General features: G+C 38.0%; 1 protein-coding gene and 1 long non-coding RNA gene across 4 annotated transcripts in view; one reads left to right on the top strand and one right to left on the bottom strand.

The window, feature by feature from the left end:
- LOC105928251 (inactive ubiquitin carboxyl-terminal hydrolase 54) overlaps positions 1 to 26,954 on the bottom strand; it is a 115,969-nt gene that overhangs the window by 35,200 nt on the left and 53,815 nt on the right. For all 3 annotated transcript variants that reach the window (XR_001166329.3, XM_012865419.3, XM_036141980.1), the window contains 5 exons: positions 25,184 to 25,318; positions 22,028 to 22,141; positions 19,679 to 19,761; positions 17,234 to 17,339; positions 8,142 to 8,288 (listed from right to left, as the gene is read on the bottom strand). Coding sequence is in view for 2 of the 3 variants with exons in the window: in XM_012865419.3 (XP_012720873.2) it covers positions 8,142 to 8,288; positions 17,234 to 17,339; positions 19,679 to 19,761; positions 22,028 to 22,141; positions 25,184 to 25,318 (585 nt within the window). In the remaining variant the exon portion in view is untranslated. The remainder of the gene's footprint in view (positions 1 to 8,141; positions 8,289 to 17,233; positions 17,340 to 19,678; positions 19,762 to 22,027; positions 22,142 to 25,183; positions 25,319 to 26,954) is intronic.
- The window catches only part of LOC110368707, a 31,676-nt gene that overhangs the window by 1,251 nt on the left and 3,471 nt on the right, over positions 1 to 26,954 (top strand). Inside the window, exon 2 of the long non-coding RNA XR_002428324.2 lies at positions 14,871 to 14,960. This is a non-coding gene — a long non-coding RNA (uncharacterized LOC110368707). The remainder of the gene's footprint in view (positions 1 to 14,870; positions 14,961 to 26,954) is intronic.

The raw sequence follows: 26,954 nt of genomic DNA, 5'->3' as shown, positions 1-26,954 counted from the left end.
GAGAAGGAGGAGGAGGGTGCAGACAGGAAGGGAGGGGGGACATCAGGGGAGAGGTGTGCCGGAGGGAGGGGTACAAAATAGGAGTTAATATAAAAACAAGCACATTTTGCTCACTTAATAGCATGTGGGAAGTTTCTTGCAAACTGCAAGGAGATCACAAGCTGCAGCTTTTTCAAGCGCAGCCTGAAAGATGGCTCACTGAAGATATACAATACCTTGGAAAAGTCTTCACACCCGTTGAACCTGTTCATGTCTTTTAACACGTAAAAAACACTCGAACTTAAATCTCCATAGATGTTCTCCAGCCAATCTGAGAGAACCCGAGGTATTTTTTCAAAGACTGGGCAAATATTTCAGTCTGTAGATGTGCAAAGCTGATAAGGACACACCTAATGGTGCTTCCACAAGGTATTAACTAAAAAAGACACACTTTTTTAGATTGTACCCCATAAAAAATGTTAAAATCCATAAATTTCTCTTCCACTTTAACCTTATATGTCACTTTTTGTTGCTCTGTCACATGTTTTGTCTTGTGTTTTCATTTAAGCAGTAATCCTGCTTCCCACTAAGAGATACACTTTACCCTTCACCTCCGCAGATAAATACTGTACTTCAGAATAGGGTTACACAGTATTAGAAAATGAAATAGTGTTGCTGTTAGCTTTAACATCTCACTGCATCTACTGCAATGAGACTCCATCTAGCAGCTTCAATATCTTATCAAGATGCAAAGTGTGTATTCACGACTACAGGAAACAATAGAAAGCAAGAGCTGCGTTCAAAACAGTCCATTGTAACATTATTAATGCACTCGACGATATTGCAAGAGTCAGACATTGTTCAGGCCTTACTTAGAACTCCGTCACACCTTTAGAATAAAAACAGTTTTTCTTTTCGCAACATAAGCAGCTTATCGAGGTTTGCGTTTGGAGTTACAACTTTATGCATGTATATTTTATATTTTATGTGGGCCATCAGCACCCCTAAAGGTTGTACTGCAGGTGCTTGCATGGTGGAGCTAACTGGCCGGATGGGGATCGTTAGAGAGCTGTCTTACCAGAGATCATTGTCAGTGGAGCAAGCATTGCTGCAGGGGAGCATGTAAGGATTTCAGGAACGCATCGACCGGAACATTTCGTCTTTTATGAAAAACTTGGCTTGAAATGACTAATTATGATCTTTGACAATAACACATGGCCATTCTAGTCTGGTCTTCATCGCAAAATGCTTTCTAATTGTTCCTAAAATCCAAGCCATGTTCTTTCACATGGCTCAGACGTTTTGCTGCAGCCGGATAAGAAAAAAAAAACACTATGGAGGAGGAATCTAATTAGAAACGTGCAAATACAGAAGAGAAAGCAATTATAGGTAGTGAATTATTGCCTTTTGTGACATCAGAGGCATGTGCATTTGGAAGCCCGACTTTGGGAAAGTAGATTTTTACTTGATTAACAATGACTTACAACAAAACAGCAAAAACTGCTTTTGACATGTTTGACAAAGTTTATTTAATGTGAGCTTCACTGACATTCCAGAAAAGTGTAGTTAGTGTCTTTAATAGTACTTTTATGGAACCTACGTATAAGGGCTATAAGCCTCAGTTCTGCAAGTCGTTAGTGTTTTAAAAGGGCACAAAAATGTTCAGTGCAAATCATTCCTTTTGTTCTGGCACACGGCAGAGAAGTCAGACATCGTCTCTGCACGAATTTACAGAGGGGAACAGCAGCACCCGCTTTAGGTTTTACCAGCTGCAGCCAGAATGTGTTCTGCTTCTTTTTTTTCCCCCTTTTTTTGCTAAATGACGCAGCAATAATGGATAATCAAAAATCTATTTAATACAGCAGACTGTTTGTTTCAACGACAAAGTGCTCCAATTGGAAGAATAAAGGAGCATAGAAGTGTTTTGGGAAACAGGTGCAGAAGACAGGCAGACTGAGAGTAGAAGCTGCGGCGGGAGGAGACGGGAAACGAGAGGCAGATGGATTCCCTTTTAACTGCTAAACACAAGAGGGAAATTCAGTAGATGATTCTTCAGATTTGTATCCAACAGCTAGATTTTCATCCCACAACCGCAGGATGAAAACGAGGGAAGGCAGCCGCGAAAAGAGAAAGGAGGAGGGGGGTAAAAAAAAAAAGAAAAAAAAAAACTTGACTCACTATAACACATATTCATGTTGACTAATCCATTATTCATACATATCATTTCAGAATGCTGCTGGAGATGTTGCAGCGGCATGATAATGCATAAACATTACTCAGTCATGACTCAGAGTATCCGAGGTCAAACATGTGAGGTAAAGAGGCTAGTATGATTGTGGATTAAAAACCAAAGGAAGACATGTTGATTTATCCTGGGACTTTAATGTATGTATGTTCCTTCATTTGCCTGTTTTCCAGTTTGTTTCTAGAGTCTGAATTTAAATTCTGTGAATTGATTTATCAGTCTGTGTGCTTGTTTTATATGCGAACACTTAGCATAAACCACTTAGCAAGGTGTCAAGGTTTAGAGGTTTTTAAAAGAAGCAGTTTGGACACCTCCAACATTTTTAATCATATAAAGTTATTATATTGTTATTATAACTCAAAATGCGGCCTCAAACTCCTCTCCTTGAAGACCTGACAGATTGATAAACATATAAAAAATTCAAACATTTCTTAACTTAGATATTACACTGAATACTAAATTCTCTATTTGTGAAGTGTTTGCTTTTAGCCTTTAAATAAGTAGGCTGAAAGGTTGTTGGTTTGAGTAGCTCTTATATATAACTCCTTTTTTATTATTATTTTTACTAAAATTGTAATGAAATAGATCTTGTGAATTCTAATAATTTAACTACATTACTCTTTAGTTACTGGTGGTTTTTCTTATAATGTTTAATTCTGAATTAATATTAATTTGGTAAAAAATAAATCCCCACTCCTCTAAAATTGATGATAAAGATCATTTAAAGGGATCAATCCTCCAAAAAATATATTTGATAAGTGAAGTTAATAAGGCTAATTGATGTACGTTAAATCGGTTTAACATGGTTTAATTAAACAGTACTAAACTAATCAATCGGCCACTGATTGAAACACAATATAAATGATTAAAAACACACCTTCACTTGTACATACTTATTAATTTCAAATAAACAAAACATTCAAAGATGTAAAGATTGAAGGCATGTTTTGTTTCTTATCTCAGAAATCAGTAGATGTTATTTTGGAGCTGCTTGCTTTTATTGTAAGATGCAAAACTAATTTTCACAAACAAATCTGTCGTTCAAAGGAGGACTGATCTAGCTTCACAATGAAAAACTATAATTATTTATAAACCTTATGTTACAGGCTTAAAAGTCGACTGTTTCTTAAGTCCGTGTATTTCACAATAAATCCCACCAAGTGTTCATTTTTGCTGCCATATGCCACATTAGTTTCACTGCCATTGAGTAGTTTTTATAAATTTTTTGTTTCAGAATAAAACAGCTTTTAAAAACAAGAAAAATTATCTAACATTGGAAAAAAATATGTTCAAGCTGATATAATATAGATTTAGATAAGGTAATAGGGTTTTTCAAATCTGGATTTAATCAAGCAAGCAAAATTTCTTGCTATTGCTATATGTAAGGCAATAAGCAGAAAGTGAAACACATTTTAGAGAAGCAAATAAATATCCTTAAATCTAATTTTTAAATCTATTTTTTTTCCAGTGTTACACCACCAGTCAAAAGTTTGGACTCACCTTTGTCATTCAACGGCTTTTCCTTATTTTTATTAATTTCTACGTTGTAGATACATCGTGAAGACATAAAAACTACGACTCAAAAGTATACAGAATTATATATCAAACACAACATAGTGAAATAACTCAAAACATCTTGCATATTTAGCTTTTGCTAAATACCCCCTTTGTTTTGATCACTGCTTTAGTCACCTGAAACTATCTTGTAATTATGATGTGCTTTTTGGGCCCATCAACAGTAATAAAAATAAAGAGAAACCATTGAATGAGAAGGTGAGTCCAAACCTTGGACTGGCACTGTACACATTATATCATGATAGCTGTAATAATCTATTTGACAGAAGTATAGAAATATGAACACAGCCAAAACTTGCTGAAAAGTGATAATGTTACATCTGGAGCGCTGACCTTGGACATCAACGGTAATCATGACAATTATAAAGTGGTTTTGAGTTTCCCTTCGTAAGTGCAGATTTTTATATGGCAGATTATCCAACAAAGAGGCCACGAAAAATGCTGCCATTTGCAAATAGCTTGAAGGCAAAGCAAGGCAAATACGTATATTTGTGTAGCACATTTCACAGAATACATGATTAAAACACAGGAAAATAAAAACGGAATAAAAGCAAGTTGGAATAAAATGTAAGAAAACTGAAACAAAATAAAACATGGGAAATGGAAACTAAAAGCAAAAATTAAAAACAGTTGTACTACAAACTTAAATTAATGATGTTTCAGTAAAACGGTTTAACTAGAACAGTCGAAGGCAATCCTAAACAAATGTGTTTTTAACCTTGATTTAAAGGAACTCTGGCTTTCAGCACTTTTACAGTTTTCTGGAAGTTTGTTCCCGATAAGCGGAGCATAGGAACTAAATGCTGCTTCTCTGTGTTTAGTTCTGGTTCTACAGAGTAGGCTGGAGCCAGAAGACCTTAGTGGTCTGGAGGGTTGATACACTGATAACAAGTCTGTGATGTATTTAGGTGCTAAGCCATTTAGGGATTTATAGACTAACAGAAGTATTTTAAAGTCTATTCTCTGAGATACAGGGAGCCAGTGTAAGGACTTTAGAACTGGGGTCATGTGCTCTACTTTCTTAGTCTTAGTGAGGACGCAGGCAGCAGCATTTTGGATCTGCTGCAGCTGTCTGATTGACTAAAGATAAATGCATGGATTAATTTTTCCAGATCCTGCTGAGACATCAGTCCTTTAATCCTGGAAATGTTCTTCAGGTGATAGAAAGCCAGCCTTGTAATTGTCTTTAGATGCTTTTGGAGGTTCAGGTCTGAGTCCATCACTACACCCAGATTTAGGGCCTGATCGGTGGCTACTAGCTGAAGCAACTGAAGGTGTGTGCTAACTTTTGATCTCTATATTGAATTTAATTGAAATTCTTTGTTTGTCCCCTGTGGGGGAAATTTCTTTTCAGTACAGCCCATCATGAAAAAGACAGACATGGGTAAAAACCCTCAGCACAAAAAAGCAAACATACAGGCAAGATCACAAGTGGGAGGGTTTCCTGGGGCGGGGTGGAGTAGGGGAGGGGGGGGCTCCAAGTGCGTACTCACACATCCAACCCCTAGGTTCCTGTCCTAGTGGGGAAAACTTGGGGCACAAAGAATGCGGTGTGTCACAGTGGGGTTTATTTATCACCATGTTCATGTGTGTATGTGTGCATCAATCAGTATGGTCCATGACTCTCGGTCCAAAACTTTTTACTTCAGTGTTGTTTTTATTCAACTGTAGAAAATTTTGGTACATGCATGCATTGATTTCTTCCAAGCACTTCCTCAGCACTTGAATGGTTTACAGTCATCTGGTGACATGGTGATGTAGAAGACTTAACCAGCAAACTACCCCGGGATTCAAAAGCTCAATGTGGTCGGCACAGTCTATTTATAATTCACCGCAGTAGCTAATGCCCAGTTGTGACAAAAATTGTCATTCAGAAAACTCCCATGTGGATTTAACTGCACAGGAGTAATGTAGCTATGAAAATGTCATTCTGAGGGCAACATCTGTCTCTCCTGTCGAGAGCTATAAGGTTGTCTACAGCTAGATTTCCATAAAAACAGGGTTGGCCCGAAAAATAGTAGTCAAAGCTAAGAAAGTTGAAATATTTTGCATCAGACATTGGGCAAAAGGTTACTGCTAATATCTTGTTAAGGAAGTCAAGTTTATTTTTATAGCACATTTCAGCAACAAGGCGGTTTAAAGTGCGTTACATCATGAAAACATAAAAACATCATAAACACATTGAGATGGTCACTGGTTGTGAGACCAGTAACAAACATTTAATTGTATCAGGTGAAAACATCAGTACACATCAAATATGTTGGACAAGAATCACAAGACAATGTCTTGTGATTCTTGTGGAAGATTTTCAGGCAATGCTGTTATATGCAAAAATTTCATCATCCATATATTGTAGTACATTCCTGTTTGAGAGGGCATGACTTCAAAAGCTCTTTTGCTTCAGAGATGTGTTTTAAAACTACTCGTGTTTTGTAAAACTAAGAAACCCTGATTATGTTTATGTAAGACTTTTAGGTTTTCAAGCACTGAAATATGATATATGAACTAGGGCCATCAAAATAAGCAATAGGAAAACTCATTTTGACTCATTTGCGTCAAAATTGCTATAAACTGACCCATTCACATTTCCGCTAATTTTCACATTCTCCCTTGAAACGACCTTATCAATGATCTGCTGCTGGCCTGGAAGTTTTAAACTCTGCTAGCTTGTCTAGTACATCCAAAAGGACACATATGCAAACCTCTTTAACTGACAAGGCAACCACAAAAGCGTTGTTCAGAGGTATTTTTCCTATAGGCATACGGACAAGAAAAAACTAAATGCCAAGCAATGTCATACGCTACGCTATCTCTACAAGCTAACCGGATGACTGTGTTCTGTCGGTCTGAGCTCCCCTGTCAAGATGCGCTTTTCTAGTGTACAGTTCCAACCACGCAACGCTTTGTTCTGCTGCCGTACGGATCAACATAGGAAAATGTTTGCAGCTGATAACTGAGTCAACTAAATAACAGTGAAGCAATAATACATTACTTTTCTGTTTACTTGTAAAAGTATCGGAGGCCATTCAACCAATAATGGAGCCAGAGTAAAGCTGACAATTAGAATAGAACATCTTTAGATGGCTGCTGCTGAAAACGTTTGCATACAACAAATCCTTGTATACGCTGTAAAAAAATATACCTATTATTTGCCAGATCCATGGTTACTTTGAAGCACAATTTATTTTAGTATGAAATTAGCCTTTATTTATCCCTCAGTTGTAAAACGTATTTGTATCAACAACAAATTGGCAGGCAAATATATACACCCATTGGCACACTAGAATAGTAATGATGATAAAGTAAAATAAATGCTGGAAACAAAGGTACACAACACCATAATGGATATTAAGACTTATACTATTAGTATTAACCTGTCTACTGTTTTACCAACCAAGGAAGTGGCATTTAAATAATTAATATTTCTCTAAACGAGGGCTGAATTTTCCCGTTGGTATTGGTTTTGCTCTAAGAATGTTGCAATTTTGTCATTATGTTTTGCTCTCAACTCTATGCCTTGAAAAAAATGTTGCAGTATTATCAGTATTGAGTTTGAAATGTTAGTATCGTGACTATTAAAAAAAGTCTTATTCATTTTATTCAGAGGCCAATTTCATGTTCTGAGTCATTCATCACACCAAACTTATGCAGGGAGGTATTAATACTTGAATCAAAATGTTTACAAATAGTAAATTAAAAGGATACTGGAAAGTATACAATTGTATACAATATGTATAGATTCTGTAAATCTTATCTGCTATTATTTATCTTGTATTATATACCCGCTAATACATATATAATCCTTTTCCTAACATTTCTGTATATTCTGTATAATCTGTGTGTATAGCTTCCATATTTATTATATTCTGTATAATCTGTGCATATAGCTCCCATATTTATATTTATACACAACATTTTACAGTCACCTACTATTACTTTTTACTTATACATACACTTATAAATAATATTTATATCCTGTATAGCACTTCTGGATAGATGCAAACCACATTTCGTTGCTTTGTACTTGTGACAGTGCAATGACAATAAAGTTGAATTCTATTCTATTCTATTCTATTCTAAAATCACATAGAGCGCTGTGAAGTGGCTACAACTTGTAAGTTGGTCCAGTTTTGCCACAGTCAAACCGCACTACAGCCTTAAACCTACAATTACAGACATTAACATTCCTGGGTCACCCGCACACAAGCCAGATTTTTTGCTTTAATATTACATCTGTGTATCTGACAGCTTGCATGCACTTGGGTTGCTCACATAGCAATACATAGTTTATGTTAATAGTTAACGGGGAGGATGAAATGTGTGCAGTGTTTGAGCCTCTTACATCTCCCAGACGCAAGCATGTTCCCAGGCTGTGGATGACGTCCTCTGCTAGGTCAGAGTGGTCCGAGTCCCACACCAGCCCGATGGACACAATTTCCGGTGAGTTCATCAGCACCCGGCGGATACGCAGCACCTCCCCACAGTTACTCTGCGACCAAGAGAAAAAGGACTAATTTATCATGGTAAAAAAGAAGGTTTAGACTTTAAGCTTCTAGATTTTTACATATCCTTTTAGCTATAGGTGCATCTAACAGGTTTGAATATAAAAAAAAAATGAATAAAAGTTGAAACGCATAGAGATTCACTGCATACACAATGATATATCTTAAGAATAAGAGACAATCAAAACCAAACAAGAAACTGTACTTCTGTTAGTTTACAAAAAAAAATAAAAAATTTTACACAAGACCAATAAAAAGGTATTTTTAGCAAATAAATGTCTTACTGAAAATTGTTTACTGTACACTATATACCAGAGGTCGGCAACATTTAAAACCCAAAGAGTTGGTATGTTTTTGTTGTTTTTTTAGTTTTTTGCAGAAGTGTAGAACTGCCACCACAGCAAAATAAGAATAAAGCTATTTTTTTTCTTTGCTCAACCCTGTATGGCTCCAGATATATCTGTAAATGTCTCACAGTGCTCTGCGTGACAACATGGCCCCCCTAACTGCATTGTAGTGCTTATCCATGGAGCTCCCGCTGCTCCTCCAGCTGATTAATGAGAAATTCAGTCACCTCAATCGGATCAGCCTTTTATAAATATATTAGGTTCAAAGGATAAAAGGCATCGGGCTATAACATGAACACTGTGTGGCAATAAACAATTATTTTACTATCTGTGCTAATAACATTACGGTTGTGTAATATATCATTGATAACATAATGGCATAGAATGTTTTTTGTTACAACGTGTATGTTGTAGTAATGTGATATTTAGTTGTTCAAATGTGAAAGGTGCATAGTTTTCACCATCATTTAACGTGATATAGTGTCACTCTGTCTTTCATTTGCGTGAGTGGCAGCACCTGTCCTACATAAAAAAATGTCAAGAGTTGCAAAATGGGACAACCTTTCTAAAAAGAAAAAAAGAAAAAAGAAAGCTCTCCTATTTTTAGAAATGCCTCTTATCAAATGTTATTTGTTTAGTGGTTGTGTTGGTCCTGTGGAATCCAAAATCAGCATTTTTATTTTTTTTTATAAAACTTGTCAGGAAAGAGGAGGATGTAGTTTTCAAAGATTTCCTCGTAGGCAGCCGCTGTAACTTTGGACGTGACAAAACACAACGGACCAACACCAGCAGATGACATGGCTGCAATTATAGGTTTCTGTGCTTCTTTACTCTAGATCCAAAATCTGGCACCTTTATTTCCAAATAAAATGCTAAAAGGCCTTTTATCTAAAAAAAAAAAATAGATAAATAAGAGTTTGGACCACTGGAGAACTAACCTGACCATTGCCAGATGTATTTCGCTCCGCCTAGCTCCACTCATCCATCTGGGACCTCTCCATAGGAATGGCCTTTTTTGAAGGCTGGGCCTTATCAAAAATCCTTGCATATAATTGGATAAGCCACTTGTCTGTCATCTTTATCGACGTGCTATTTCAACCACTCACACCAAAGCCAACCCGTGAAGCTGATGAGACCGACGCAGAAAAACACGTGCCTCTAGTGGCACGCGTTTTATTGACAGTGAGCTGACAGGAAGAGGGGGGAAAGACAGGCGGCAAAGCGCCACGGGTCGAAGTCGATCCCGGACCGACCGCGTTGAGGACTAAAGGCCTCCTAACATGGTTCACGCTAACCGCTCCAGGGCGCGTAAACTTGCCAAATCCGGTCGGGAGAAGGGCGAAAACATCGTTTCCACCAACAAAAGCCTTCAGAGGCGTTCTCTGATGTTCTTTTAATGAAACAATATTAGGTAGATTGGACAACACGGAAGAAATAGCAGCATCAATGTTAACGCTTGCTTCCTCGATGCGAGCCGCCATTGCTGTCTAAATCAAAACAGTCTCACGTCACGGTCGCGTCTCCACTACGTCACATCTATGAAACTCCAGCCCTGCGTCCTGATTGGCTGGACAATAAAATTGGTTGGAGAAATCACTCTCTATGGGAGATGTCCCAGATGGATGTGAGTGAAGCTAGGCGGAGCGAAATCCGTCTGGCAACCCAAGTGGGACTCTTGCAATGATGTCTCTGGTTCAAGAGTAGCTTGAACAAAGCAAAGCGACAGTTCAAGCCGCCGTGTGTGAAGGGAGACTCTAAAATCTCAGAATCCAGCAACAGAGGCCTCACATTCCCATCATTGCTTTTTTTTCTTCCACAAAACTTTTTGTTTATATTCTTGGATGCATCCCTCTGTGAGGAGTCAGCTTTTTTTAGTGATGACCTTTTTCCGCTTGTGATTCTTACGTAGGCTACAACATGACATTTCTTTAGAAAAGCAAAACTAAAAATATTGTCTGCTTGTCTGTTGGTTTTATATAATATTTTCATTTTCCCAGCAACTGTTTTTTAATTGGCTATAAGCCAAAGTCTTCATTAAATACATCACTCTGTGTGGTGTTTCAAGATGTTATGAGTTTCATTTTGTTATTGAATTACTGACATCATCAAAGTTTTTTGATGATGCTGTAACTTATACAGATGTGCCTGTGCCTTGATACCAGAAATCGACACATGCCCAGTAATTTGAAGGTAATAAATGTCTGATGTTGCAGTATTTTACCAGCAATATTGATATTAGTCGATTTTTGTTTTGTTTAACAAAATGCTTTTCATTTTGTTTGAAACAATTTCATATTTTTTTCCCAACTCTTCTTTGAAACTTCTCGAATTAATTATGTTTACGTCCACACACCATCATATTAACCCCTGCTCTGTTAAAAAAAAGCAGCTCTCCCAAATAATACTTTTATTTAGTCATTTTAAACACAAGTACACACTCGGATACACACAGGAATTAAGTGAGCGGTAAGAGAACGGGGAGTGGAGATGAAGGCAAGAGAAAACAGATAATGAAAGGATTGTAAGAGAAAACGACAGAGGGGGAACAAAAAAAAAGTGCTGCGCTGAGTTGTATTTGTCCCTCGGGCCTTCTGTTGAGTTCAGAACCGTGTGTTCTGAACCCTTCCTTTGAGTCATGACCCACCACAGAGCAGGTACAAACACACACACACTCTGAAATAAAAAGCCTGCACCATCACACACACACACACACACACACACACACAGAGAAGGCAGAGCGGACTCGGAAACAGCCTGAGAACACCCCGGCATCCAGATCGTCTGCCAAACACAACACTCACACACACATGTACGCTATGCACGATCCCACTCAGAACGCTGCCTCTGTGGGCAGAGAGCCGTCCTGCACTGGCACCAGAGATGGCAGGAAGGTATTTTGCCAGCGTCTGCTTTTCGCTTCTCAGAAAAGGGACACAGACGCAGGCCGGAGGGCGGCGGCGGCGGCCAAGCAGCACAGCTCCAGGACGGGGGGTTATCCGTTAGCCCAGGACTCGCGACCGGCACACAGCCTCACTCAGTCGCTGACAGCATCATTTATCAGATGACTGTACGCACAACACTCGCTGTGCCTCGCATTGATCAGTGCAGTCTCATCTCTGAAAATTCATTTGTGAAAGAAAACACTTGCAGACCTTCGATATGCAGATATTTACAGATGGATAGATAACGGGGCTTTTTGTCAAACGATGCCATAGCTTCTCAGAATGCTAATTGTTGCTTAATTCCAAGTCACGTCTGAGTCAAACATTAAAAAAAACACCACATCCTGTGTGGGTTTTCACAGGTTTAGATGACAGATCCAACTTGGATGTATTGTTTTTTTGCACCTGTTTTCTTACCTATCAGCAATGGTTCCTAATCTTGCAGAAATAAGAAGTAGAACAGGTTTTTCTTATGTCCAGCTGATGAGACGTGCTGTGAGCACACCAGCTATTTAGGTAGATTATAGGCCTTTTTCTCACAAAGGCAGCTTGCAGACACCATTATCATGCAGGGCACAGACCGCCACGGCTTCTCATTTCACACATAATTGTTGGCTGCAAATTACCGTTGCATTTTCGAAGCCGACTGAGCATGTGCAATGTGCTCAGAGGTCAAACGCAATTAATAACAGTTTGAGATTCTTCTTTTCTCTGACGTTAACTTCACTATTTTCACATTTGGAGTTTCAAAGTCCTCTTCCTTCTCCCTGGCATACTCGATGAAAGAAAAGCGTTCTTTTAAAGACTTTTCCCCATAAATAAATGCCTCTCATTTGGAATGTCACTGAAAAAAAAAGATTTCAGTATATCAATAAGTGAAATTTATACAATATATATTCATTAAAACAAACTCTATTTGAAATAACAATAATAAGCTAATGAAAATCATAACTTTGACTTCTCAAAAAATCTTTGTGTAGAAATGTTACATTATGGCCGGCACAGCTGTAGGGAAGAATGCTGACTTGACAGGTAGAGTAAGACCCAGGGGGTGATTTCTAAAAGCACTTCCCGTTAACAGAAGGTTGTAGTCAAGCACTTCTATGGAAAGTTGAGTGGAAGGACAAAGGGTGGTGGGGAAAAAGTGTATATGCAACTGTGATAACCCCAGCCTTCAGAGGCTTGTGAACTGAAGCCCATTCAGTGTTTCGTGTTTCAAGAGGCACTGCACCCGGTTGCAATCCTGCCCTCCCCAGGAATAGGGTGTAGGGTTCTGGCATGGAGAGGTGGGTTCAGTGGCATGCGGTCTCAGTGGTGGTGGAGGCTGATTGACTCGGTGTGGCCTTCCTAGCAGGGATGTGATGTGTGGGGGTGGCATGACTGGCGGGTCTGGGCACCTCCAGGTTTGTGGGATGGGCTCTGGTTGGCTGGCTTGTCTGAATTGTGTTGTCTGGGTGGATGAGACGGGGGATTGAGCGGGTGCTAAGCTCTGAACTCTGCTCCTAGCTTGGGCGATCCGCTCTCCTCCATCCTGGTGAAGGATGAAGGAGACCTCCATGGTCTGGGGGCTGGACACCGCTCTGGGGTATTGGTGCCGGGGTACCTGGACCTGGGAGTGTGGGATGTGTGTGATGAGTACAACCGTGTGTCTGTCCTCATGTTTTATTAGATTGAATGTATGGTTATGAGTTTTTGCATGTGTGGGTATTAGGATGGGAATGTGTGCCTGTGACTGTGTGCCTCGTTCTTTGTCAGGTTGGGTTTTGGGGCGGCACCCCTCTTGGGTCTCCCCGGTGTCTGCCTCGGCACCCTGGGGGCTGATCTTTGGCTCCTCATAACCACTATTGAGCATTTTTCCTATGGATAAATCTTAGATATACAAGCTGTGCAAATTCTCAGTTATCCAGGCCATCGCAACAGCACACGGGCTTAAATTGGAGGCAACTGGACTTTTGCCCAAGAGTCCAGTAATGTCCAAAAAAAGCTGTTTGCATACATATCAAGCAGAGCACTAGAGTGAAAGCAGTGAGAAAGTAAATCTGCTGGTCTCTCTTTGGCATTAGGAAAGCAATTATTAGTGCTACACAACCAAATAGGAGACGTAAAAAATAAGGAAAGGGTAAAACATTGGTGGTGGTGCAATAGAATATCCCTTCTGATGAGGCTAGTTTGTCAAACTAAAAGTGCCTTTTAAAAATAACAACCTTTAAGCAGTAGTTAAACATACTTTACAAGCCCATATTTTTGTATTAATATTTTTTATTGGTCTGATGTCATAATCTAATTTTAAACATCATGTTTTCATTCACTCTAAGCAGACAATCACAATTAAATGAAATAAAGGCTTCAAAACAATAATCTGTGTGTAATTTAATTTATATAATATGCTTCACTTACTAAATTGAGTTACTAAAATAAATTAACTTTTCAATGATAGCCCAGTTTATTAAATATGTGTATGGCTATTCGTGGGGACAACAGCAACTTTCCCCCATGTGGCAACATAAAACAGTATCCTGCAGAATGAATGGAAACACACATAATCCTTAATTCACCTTCTTCTCAGAATCCTTTAAAATAATCTCCTTAGAAACTAATTTCTTATTCAGATTTTTTTTTTAAACTGATCATCATTTTAATCCCTAAAATGATCTCCTACTGTGAGAAAACTGATAACTATAGATCACTGGGAAGAATACCTCCAGTAAGAGAATTTAATGAAGAAAATGAAACGATAATGCAAATCAACTGAGGGTTATGTAACACAGAGCCGTCAAGAGAGAAGGGGAAAAACAAAGAAATTATGAAACTAATTATGAAACTAATCAGCTTTTTAATTTGCCCATTAGATTAATTCATCCATGCACTTATTTTATCTAATAAATATTAACAGTGAGTATTTAAAGGAACAAAAGTATATTCACATGGAAACATCTTGAACTGCATCTCTACTAATGTTCTTGCCTATATTTAGGTTGGTTTTACAACCGTATAATAAAAAAATGTATCTAAAATCATCAGAACATAATAGTAATGATGTCTTTATCAAGTGCTGTAATTCTTTTAATCAAACCTCAAATGTATGAAAACACACAACATATTCAATAATGTCACTATTTATCTAGCAAAGATGTGTGAAAAACTAAATACAACCTTCCTGCTTCCATAGGATGCAGGAAGGGTGTGATGAGGCAGCCAGCTGCTGCAAATTAAACACACTCCATAAATTAATGATCAGCAAGTTTAACCATCTCCATTAAAGCTCTTCTCTGCTCTAAAGCCTACAGGTTTCTGCTAAGTCGGTGCTGAACTGGAGAGATTTCAGCACCGGCCTTCAAGAAGCAACTGTTGCCAGTGTTTGTTCAATCTGGTAAGACTTATTTCCAAACTGTTTGAACAGTATGATTATATTATTCACAAGTGGAAAACATTTACTAAGAAAGCTGCCAGTGGTTCCAGAAATGGACGTCTCAGTGAAGTTCAGACCATGCAATGATCAGAGAAAAAGTGAAGGACCCAGAAACTGCAGCTCAGAGGCGACAAGCTTGCTTGTCAGAGTTTCCTGAAGATGCCTCATTAAAGAGCACAGCTGCAAGACATAGGTTTGTAAAGCTGCATCTAAATTACTCACTAGACTTCTTGAATAATGTCATTTTGACAGATATAAAACTGATGAGATGTTTGGCCGCAATACACAGTGTGAAAAACCCAGCATCAACACACGCGGCTCATACAAGCTGCTTACTGTAGCACAATGGTGGAGGTGTGATGAGTTGGTCTTCTTTGACGACTTAGCGAATGAACTCCTCTGTACACCACAGTAATCTACAACCAAACTTGATGCCATCTGTCCAACTGCTGAAGCCTGTCCCCCCCAAACTGTGTTATGTAAGCAATGAAGTAATGCTGCATAAAAACTGAACTGGAAAACTATTTCTGCTACAGATGGTTCTACAAGCTATGAAACCTGCACATTTCAGAACTTTACACTTTGGTTTCCTCTTTTTTTAATCTATCTATCTATCTATCTATCTATCTATCTATCTATCTATCTATCTATCTAGCTATCTAGCTATCTATCTATCTATCTATCTATCTATCTATCTATCTATCTATCTATCTATCTATCTATCTATCTATCTATCTATCTATCTATCTATCTATCTATCTATCTATCTATCTATCTATCTCAACATGTGTTTTTGTACACTTGAATTTAATGTTTAAATAATGTTATAATCTACACACCAGATCAGATCCTGACATGCAATCCCCTAAAAATTAAAGACATTAAAAAAAAAATGTCCCCCATCTCTGTAACTCGGCAGGTATTGATCAGCTCAAGGTATTTCCAAAAACCACTGTACTAATGCTAACCTTCACAAACACATGAAAATCCACGTTGTTCCGCTCCTGCCTCGTTCGAGACCACCCCAAAACAGGTCGCCCAATCACGTTGCAGCATTAGGGTTTAAGGCGGGACATCCAGCTGTGATGTAAGCGAGAGCGGCCGAGCCTACAGCCGAACCAAAAGAAGCATGGCAGTGTAGGAGGACGCAGGCGTAGCTGCTGCTATCACATCTGTAAGGGCACCTTGACCAGCATAACCTGTGGTTTCTCATGGCGCCTGCTGTTTGCACATTTTAATCTGATACCGTGATTGGCTAAACCCGACCTTTGGTAGGCGGGCACTATGTGTCGCTACGTCCAATCAGCTCAGAGAGTTATGCTGAATGTCCCTCCTTTACCCAAACGGATTTGATGGGAGCAGACCCAGACTGACAATATGCAGAACAGACAGTGCTACACATTATCAGTCTGGCTTTCTGGGTAATACTAAAGCAACAAAGACATATTTCAACTACTATTTTCTGTCCATCATGCCAACAGCAGTTTATAATAAATGCTCTTTAACATGAAATAAAGATGAGACTGCTATTCTATTATCAGAAATGCACATCATCTTAAATAAAGTCAACAGTTTTGTTTTCATTCTGCTCCTCTGCAAGTTGTAGCTATTAGATATTTCTAGAGGCACTTCAGCTTTAATAATACCGTCTAGCTTTAACATTCATACCTTTGCTGATCTCATCTCTGTGGATATAAAACCTCTGTTTATTTTCAGAAAGCTCTCGTGGTTAAAAGTGAGATGGAGGTATGATGTGTCCCACTCATCTGATTAACCACAAGTAAACACTTCATTCCCAGATGCACACTTTTAAATTCAGCGTTAAAGCCGCCTGCAGGAGGCTGCGCTGTAAATAAAATATCTTTACAAGTAATCTCGGACCATTTTCACGCACAATTCACCGTGTATCTGATGACTGACAGATGCAGGACTAATTAATATCGTCTGATTGTTTTAATTTGTGGAGGCAACTTAATTAAAAGTTAATTAACTTTTCTTTACCGATTATATATTTTTTAATAATGAGAGCGTAGGTGGGAAGGTTGATGCAGATGGTATGTTAATCTTCTCTGAACTCATACATTTCAGAATTAAAATCCACTGTTTAAAGAGAAAAACATATTTCACACCGATCTTTTGAATGTGAGAATTGTTCAGTTGGAAATGTCTCCTCACTGGAGTTAATAATACTCTTGTTCTATCTTATACTATGTGTAAAGTGTGTATTGTCTCACCGGGCAGTTGCGCAGGTCTCCCATGTTGCTAGCGTTGCGGAGAAGCTCGCCAAACATGTCTGGCGTGGGTTTCTCTCTGCACTCGAGCATCCTCACTGCCTGGTTACTGCAGCATTTAACACAGGAATAAAAAAAAAATTAAATAAATAAAATCGCACACTTTGCTGCTGAAAGCAACACCAATCAGCAAGCCGAAATACACATTGCTGATATCAATATTTGACGCTGAATATTTCTGCGTTTATTTTATTTCCCTGGTTGTGACCCTATTATAGAAATACCAAAAGGTTTAACCGTAAACATTTCTCTGCTATGCTGATGCTGGGACACAGTCATGTGCTTTTTACCCTTTCACTTTAACAGAAAACATAAATCAAAAGAGATTAAAAAAAAATTAAACATCCAGAGGTAAATTGTCTGGTGACCAGAATGTGGACATTTTCTTCGTAATCAGCCTCGACTGCTGACCGGTGGTCGGAAATTCCAAAATCATTTTTTTTTGGGTCATTGAACCCACCATCCCTAAGTCTTTGCTGTTGAGGTGTTTACAGTCAAGTCAGATTTAACACAGGGAACAGATTTTTCAACATGTCAAGAAATGTCTGGAGTTCATTCAAGCTGTGAGAGAGCGAGACTTTCGTCGGATAACAGGAAGGCCAAACAGAGTACAGCACACTTTCTCTGTGTTTTTTTTTTCTCTTCTTAGTGTATCAACATCATGGAACATGCTGAATCTGGAAATATTGACAGCTTTTTTTTTTTTGGGGAATTTTTTGCGTCTCTAGTGGCTTGCTTTTTCTGTAAGGAAGGAGGGTAGAAGAGGGGCAGAGACATTCGGCAAAGGACTGCGGGTCGGACTCGAACCCGGGTCGACCGCGTCAAGGACTAAGGCCTCTGTATATGGGTCGCGCTACCCGCTGCGCCACACGCGCGCCCCCGAAATATTGAGAGCTTTAAGAAAATCTCTGGGTTAGGGTGACGGATCTACATTAGTTTGGCAACACACACAAAACAATTACGCCAGCCGGCTAACTTCACTAATGGATAAAATAAAAATGTTAATGCCAGTTTAAAATGTCAACTCTGTAATCACTTGTAAATCCTGCTCCTATCGTAAATAATCAATGAAAAACTCTCTGCAGAAAGTGGGGAATAAATATTTTAAATGCAGTTCTTCAAATTTATTTTATTACAATTGTAAGGAATGGTCAGAACTGTTATTCTGTCCAGTTCTGTCTGTCTGGAAGGCTAAAGATTCATAAAAACAGAGATGAGAATTGAGATGAATCACCCAAAAAAATGTCTGTCCATCAATTTCATCACATTTAAAACCTGATCTCATTAATTCAAAGTAAACTTTTTCTACTCATGCTTTAACTTTAATCAGCTGAGAAGATCTGACGGATCTGGAAATTTGACTCTGGGAAAGTTTGGATTTTAAACATCAGAAATGTGGAGTGATCCTGTCAGTACTAATCTACGTTTACCTGTTTTTAAGTCCTCTGAAGGACAAAGTCATCCATACCTTATTCCTCTCTGTGACTGTGAAATGACCTGGTTTTAGTCAGGCTCAGGTGCACGTGGGAGCGTTTGTAAGTGTTATTATTGTATAAGAATACCAATTTAAAAACCATCTTAATCTTTCTTCCTCATCCCTTCCACTGAAATAATCATCTCGCCTGCTCTCCTTTAGAAAAGCATAAAAATCCAACACCACCACAGCAGCCAAAAAGACTCTGAGTGGTGCTTGTACCAAATATTTTTCTCTCTATATTTGTTAACCTTGGATTATCTTACTTATGCTGACTTTTTTTTTTTTTTTTTGCTGTTAAAAGCAGCAAGCCTGTGTAATATTAAAAATAGCCTGGTGGTGTTAACAGCCACAAACACAGAGAAAGATGCTCCTTTGCACTTGAACTACCTGTTTATTTGTATTTTCTCTCTGCATCCACTCTTTGATTATTTTTTTTTTTAAAAAGGGATATGTAAGGATGTTTTGTTTCATTTTCTCATTTGGTCGTTCTGCTTCTCTGTTTTACCTGTATAGATTTTTCTTCCTCCCTTGGCGCAACTGATTGATTGCAACCAAGATTCTTATTTCATTAACTTGGAGCGTGGGAGATTTTAATGTAACACGCATACTTCCCTGTGCGTGGAATTGCCTGGACGTTCCTTCATTTACATTTGGGATTCATTACGCACATGCTCACCTGCTCCTGCATATGCATGAGCCCGTGGATGATGTACGCGCTTCCATGTTCATGTGTGACTTTGCTCAGCGTTCGGCCGGGACCCATGCGGGGAAGTGAAGAACGTGCTGTACCTTCTTTTACTGCCTCGATTAAGCCCCAGCTTGCTTCCAGATTTACTGCATTGTGCGTATTCACAAGCTTGTGTGTGTGTGCGTGTGTGTCTGTGCATGTGTAGGTGCAATTTTGGACTTACCAGAGGGACGTGGTGGAGATGTAATGAACCATCTGAATGAAGGGCAGGGGGTCCGATGAGGCTCCACAGCTGCTGCACACACACTGTAAGACGAAAGACATCCTGGGATTCATTACAGGACATCATTTTCTTTTATAATTATTCTCTCATTAGACGCCATCAAATGTTAAATTGGTTAATGATTTAGGGTTATTTTTTCACCAAGCATGTTCTCGATCTAAACAAGGGCCAGTGCTTGCTAAGTGGAGGTGCTTCTACTCAATCTGATGAAGCACTTACCAAGAAAAAAAAAAAAAAAACAGTCCTATTTTGACACCAACTCTTGGTGGGGCTGTATTTCCAAACAAGACTTAAGTTAATATGGCCCATTTTGTAGCCTTTTTAAATAAAAAATAGCTGAAAACAAAAATATTATTTACAGTTTTTAACCCTCTTACTACTGGTGTCTTTCTTAGGGTTCAGTATTTCCAATAGGGAAAACTGCAAAAATGGATCTAAAAATAAGTAAAATGTTCTTAAAATTAATGTTTTTGTCCTAGATTTGAGCAGGTAAATAATATTATCTGCCAATGCAATGAGTAATTTGACCCCTAAAATAAGATGATTAGACATCCTACACATGAAATAAGATGGTGGTTGTTCTATTTTAAGTTCAAATGTCTTATTCCATTGGCAGATCATCTTACTTACCTGCTCAAATCAAGGACAGATACACTCACTTTTAGAAAATATTACTTATTTTTAGTTTAGTTTTTGCAATGTATTCAGAAGTCTTAAACCTCTTCACAATTGGAATTTACCTTGACGGTCCAAAGAGCCATTTTTCCCCTTTAGTCATACTAAATAAAGTTTATCCAGAGCAGAAAAACAAACAAACCCAAAAACGCCGAACCCCTGCAAAATAAAAAGCTCAACTATTTTTATAACAGATATTCTCAAAAATGTTTTTGCTTCGTAGTTAAAGAAGCACACTTTTATATCTACTCTTAGGCTATAGAAAAAAGAAAGGACATCCAAACAAAGAAGCGGACGCATTTTCTTGGTTTTATATGCATTAGAAATGAAGAAACAGCTGTTTTCTAGATTTCTTATCTGAATTGACATCACTTCCTCTTGTAGTACGAGGTGATCAAATAAAAACTTTTTAGTGGTCCCTCACTGTGGATGCTCAGGTGTGTCCTGGCTCACTCCTGGTGGTTGTTTCGTGGGGCTGGTGCTCAATGGGCAGGGCTGGGATTCAAACCCAAGACCTTTTTGCTGAAAGGCAGCATTGCTGACGAGTGTCAAACTGTGTAGCCTGAATATGTTCATTTATCTGTTATTTTAAATAGATAACACCATAGCGTTTTTTTATGGACAAACCTTCCATACACACGTACACTCCCACAAACACCCACAGGTGTTTGGATCCAGGTGCTTACAGATACACTTCTATACAGGTAAATCCTAGAGTTAGCTTTGGCTGCCACTAAATACATCTTGTATTGCATAACACTGCATATTTTTCAGTGATGTTATTATAGGCGTTGGATATTTGTACCTGTGATACTTTTTTCTGTTTGTTCTGTTCTTTCTATATCTCCTTCTGCAGGAAGCAGACTCCGAGGATGTTATTTGAAAGCAAAAATATTATTTAATTTTTTTTAACCTTTTACATTTCTGGTTCTCTCTGTCCATTGAATTTGAAATAATCCACAAAATAATGTTCAGTAAATCTTTTTGTATGAGTATCAAGTTGAGAGCTATAGCGAAAGCAGTAATGCTCCACTTGTGAAAGTTAATCTGTTGAGTTCTCTTTGGCGTTAAGAAAGCAATTATTAATGCAATTATACAGCCAGACAGGACACGTTAACAATAAATAAGTAAAAGACTTAATCTTTCCAAGCAGTGGCACCCAAACTGTGGAATGCAGTCACTTTTTCTACAGAAGGTGGACCTTGTGGATATGAGATTACTAAAGCAGCGAAGGACTCATTTTATCTCCAGAAACATTTAAGTTATACTTGGGCTGATTTAGTAATTGACTTTTACTAGTGTTCTGTTTTCTGTACAATTGTACGTTGTTGTGTATTCTGGTGGGTTATTTTTGATGGGATATGTCTGTGAAAATATAAAAATAAGAAATAAAGCTTCTAATTCTTGACCTAATGACTAAAATTATATATTTTTTTAAAGGAAAGTGCAGAAAGCACAGAAAAGAAGGAAGGTTGGACAGTCAGACAAACGAACGAATGAATAATTTCTGTAAATACAAATATTCTTCCACACTTTATTTTCTTCCCGTTTTAAGGACCTGGAAAACATCACATATTCCGGACCTTTAGGACCTTTAGGTCAGGCGTATCTTACCTGTTCGAACAGAGTCATGGCAAACTTCTGGTGTGGTATGCAGTGTTTGGCTGTACAGATGTCCTCCCTGCTCTCTGCGCTGATGTGGAAGTGGATACGCATCAGCAGATTCTCCTGAAAAAACATGCAACACAGACATGGGTTACACGAATGAGCCGTGTGGGTTTTATGCACATAAATGCAGTACGTGTGTGAGTATATGTGTGGAGTTGACTGCTTCTCCCTGCTGGTGCTCTTGTTAATCTGACCGTGGGAGCAGCATCTATATTTCATAAGAAGCAGACGGATTCCCTGACTGTACACATTTACTACCAATCGATCAGACAGCACCTCTCAGAAGCACACATAAAACATATGCGTACACACACATGCACACACACACGTGCACACACCCGCACACACAGAGGGCTAAATCATAGCACTAGAGAAGGCAACCGAAACTGGCAGGGAGAAACCAGGAGGCGCATATTGGATGTTTGCACATGCACAATGGTAAAAGTTAATATAAGATTATGAAGATAAAACACCCTCTAAAATCCAAATCCATGTTACAAAATACACAAACATTCATCCAGGTAAAAATACATCTTAAGAAGAATTTATAACATAATTGTTTTCCTAAAAAGGTTGTATAGTCCTTTGAAATTTTTAAGTGAGTAGAGAGTTTGTTCCATTCTTAGATAGATAGATAGATAGATAGATAGATAGATAGATAGATAGATAGATAGATAGATAGATGTATACTATATTGTCCCCTGGGGAAATCGTGGACATCGTATGATAAACAAAGCTGCTTTAACAATTAAATGCACTACAAACAATAAAAATTATCTGAACAGAATGAAAAAGTAAACAGATATTACTCATGGACTTGAAAGAAAGAGCATCTTGTCCACAGGCAGTTTTTGCATTTAGCGATGCTACATTCCCCTCGAGTGGTTGACCTTGTTGCTATGCTCATCTGTTCAGATGTTGAGAAAGCAAATAACTAGAGAGGTGAAGGTGAAAGATCATGGGTGACTTTAAAAACTAAACACTCATAAGGGAAACTGATTATATTTTCAAAACACAACATCTTGTATTTGTGCAATATATGGGGTTGGTGATAAAGTTGTCATTTTATTCATGATTTTGAGAGCTTGATTATACATTGGTTCAAGGTGTTTTAAGGTCGCCTTTTATTAAATTTTTTATTTATTTTTTTGCTTGTGACTAGCAAGATAAACAGGAGAAATGTGACATCAGAGCATTAAATAAACTTTTAGATGCCTCAGCTGTAAGAGAGTTTCTATATTATCTGATAACTTCAAGATTATATCCCAGAGTGCATTTCAGTCTTTAAAGATGAGCGTTGGATCTATAATAAAACATAGGTTTTTAAATAATCTTTCATTGACTATAATTTCTCCTTTTGATATTGACATTTGTGTAGTATTTGTGTTTGTGTATATTTGCAAAATACATCACTGCTGTATTCCCATGTTTTAAATAAAGACATGATTTGTGTAATCAGGGTGAAATTATCTGATGACTAGACAGCCACTTCATTAGCATCCTTCCCATGAATATATATATAGCTGTATCATCTGCATACAGCTAGAATTCTATAGTATCTCCTTACATTTTATTTTGAAGCAAACAACAAATAGGACAAAATAACAGTAAACTTCAGCATGCATAACTATCCTCTCCCCTGCTAAAGTCAGTACTTTGTAGAGCCGCCTTTTGCAGGAATTCCAGCTGCAAGTGGCTTTGGAAAAAGTTTCTATGAGTTCAACACATCTTCCCACAGGGATGTTTTTCCCCATTCCTGAAGGTAAAACTTCTCCAGCTCCTTAATTGTGGGTGTTTCTTGCCTGTGAACAGAGATCTTCAAGTCTGATCACTTATTATCAACTAGAGTAAGTTCTCAAAAGTTTTCAAAAATCCCTTAAACCACTCGAGGGTTGCTTTAGCAGTATGCTTTGGGTCGTCATTGTCCTTCTAGAAGGTGAACTTCCAACCCAGTTTCAAACCACAGCCAGACTGGCACAAATTTTGCCAGAAGTTTTCTGTATTTAAGACTATCCAGGTCTATGGAGCGTATGGCTTATTGTGGTCCTATGAACAGATCCTCCAGTCTCTGATGTGGAGCTCTGAAACTCCTTCAGGGTTTTCTTTAGTCTCTGTGCTTCCTCTCCGATTAATGCCCTCTTGCCTAGTCTGTGAATTTTGGTGGCAAGCCCTCTGTTGGTAGCTTTGTTGTGGTACCATGAGCTTTCCATTTGAAGATCATGGATTTTAAGTTGTTTTGGGAAGCATCAAAGATTTGGATTTTTTTTTTCATATATATTCCCAACCTGACTTGTACTTCTCATCAACCTTGCCCCTGACTTATTCGGATAGCTCCTTGGTCTTCATGGTGTGAAGCCTCTTGCTTAGTGGTGCTCCAGCCTCTGGAGCTTTTCGGAACAGCTGTGTTTCATACTGTTTCTGCAAATCATGTAAAACTTGACTGCACACAAGGGAACTTCATTTCACTACTTATCTCACTTTTGAAAGTAATTGGTTGCACCAGAACTTTTTTGTGGCTTCAAAGCAAAGAGGGTGAATATACGTTGATTCTGATGTTCTTTTAAAAAGTTGTTTTAACATACCCACACAGTTACCTGCCCAACAGCACGCATTTTCAGCCCTGACAGTTGTCCCTCACCTCAGCATGCCAAACGCTTGGAGTAATTGAAATGGCAGATAACTTGTCCTCTGTGTTTAAATTAATCAAATTTATATTTATCATTTACTGGCTGGGCTGAGCGTTTAATATTCAGTCCAAGATGATCTGGCAATGATTAAGTGTGAAGAAAGAAAGAAATGTTGGAGTAAATTTGACAATCCTCACCGCAATACATGATGATGAACAGGGCACATAATAAGTGATACATGTGACAGAACTTGATGCTTGACAAAATACACTTAATTGTTTTTGCATTTGGACCCAAGTGAAAAGCATTTTTACATTCAGCAAAATACATAATGGGTTAAGAAACAGAGTGACAATAGCTTAAATTTACATAATACATATGTCAAAAAAAGCAGATTATAAATCAAGTAACACAGAGCCATAGGTAGTAATATATAAAAGATTCTGTGTGTGTCACACTGCTGCTGCAGACTCACAAAACACTCGGCCGCGTCGTCCATAATGCCCAGCTGAAACCGCTGTTCGTCTTGGAAAGTCTTGGCCAGAGCACTCCGCAGTGCATCCGACGGCAGGACGCGCTCGCTGCTGAACTGGAACTGAGCAAAGATACTCTGCAAATGCACACAAATATAAGGAATTCATCAATTTATCATCTGCTGCAGCAAATCTAAACTATCTTACAAACACTTCTCCTGATAGACCTCTGTGTATATATATATATATATATATATATATATATATATATATATATATATATATATATACACACACACACACACATTAGGCATATATATATATATATATATATATATATATACACACACACACACATTAGGCATATATATATATATATATATATATATATATATATATATATATATATATATATATATATATATATATATATATGCCTAGTGCATCTGTCTGGATCATCATGTTATTGTAAATGATCCATAAAATAGAACCAGGGAAACTAGTGAATTTATCCAGAGTTGAAGTGCTGCTGCACAACACACTCTGACAGAGCTAAAACAAATAGCGCTACCAAGGCCCCAATATCAGAACATATCAATAATAAATGACTTTTGCAGTGCACTTTAAAAAAACAGCTTAAAGAGTGCTTTGTAGCAGTAAAATAGAAACCAAACTGCTAGGGGGGAGGGGCTAACAGACAAAGCTAGGCCACTGAAGTGTGTTTTGAGGGCAGCATCAGATGGGAAGGATGTTTTGGAGAGGATGGGATAGTTCAGTCCGTTTGCAGTCTCTCAATTCCTGTTCTAGGAAACTTTTCCTGACCTTCTATATCAGTCAATAAAGGTTTCTGTTTCTTTTAGCAAGCCTCTCTTATTAGTTAGAAAATTATCCAAAATGTCAGCAATCATTGTTATAATAGGGTCGTTACATGAAGTACACCTGAAATGCTCCTATTTATAGCCTTATCAGAATTTTCTTCTATAATCAGTGCTTCTGTACAGTACCTAAAAGCTTTTTATACATTTCACAAATTAGAATACAAAATGTATTGAAATGTAGTAGACTGAACCAGACTGAATGTAGATAGTTTTAAACTGTATTTTTTTAGTAAGGATTTTTGATTTTCACTGTATTATCTAAACTGAATCCTGTTAAACTAAATTAGATTTACTAAATAGAACATCATTTAACAGAACTTAAATCAACTAACTAACCTGAACAGAATTTAAGTGAACTAAATTGAATCACATGCAGTTTGACTGAAATGGTCTGAATGGAATCAAACTGACTCAAACTGAACAGAACTCAATTGAATGGATTTCATCTGTATCGGAAATAACTGAAATTAATCCAGCTGGACTAATTTAGACTGAACTGAATCCAAATTGATTTAACTGGATTTCAAATTCAGCTAGGTGAAAGAAGAGAGAATTGAGATGAATTAATTTGGACTGCAAAGAATCAAACCGAGTTCAGTTCAAATAAACGGAATCTAAATCGACTGAATTGAATCAAATTTAGATGAATGGAACTGGGCTCAATCCAATTCGGAGGCCACAACTGCACAGCAACTTAATCTGCACGGGATTAGGCGGTCGGAGAAAACAGATGATCCTCACAGCGAGAAATAACACAGACTAGTCTGTAGAAGACAAATACCAAAGTTTCCTGAAATTGGTGCAACGTATAAATTTAATGAGGAACTGAACTCCACAAATCTTAGTTAATGGGTGAATCTGAATTTTCTCAGATAATAAGCACCTCTCCATCCAA

The sequence above is a fragment of the Fundulus heteroclitus genome, chromosome 10 (assembly GCF_011125445.2).
Source record: "Fundulus heteroclitus isolate FHET01 chromosome 10, MU-UCD_Fhet_4.1, whole genome shotgun sequence".
Lineage (NCBI taxonomy): Eukaryota > Metazoa > Chordata > Actinopteri > Cyprinodontiformes > Fundulidae > Fundulus > Fundulus heteroclitus.
This window is presented reverse-complemented; position numbering and strand designations above follow the sequence as displayed.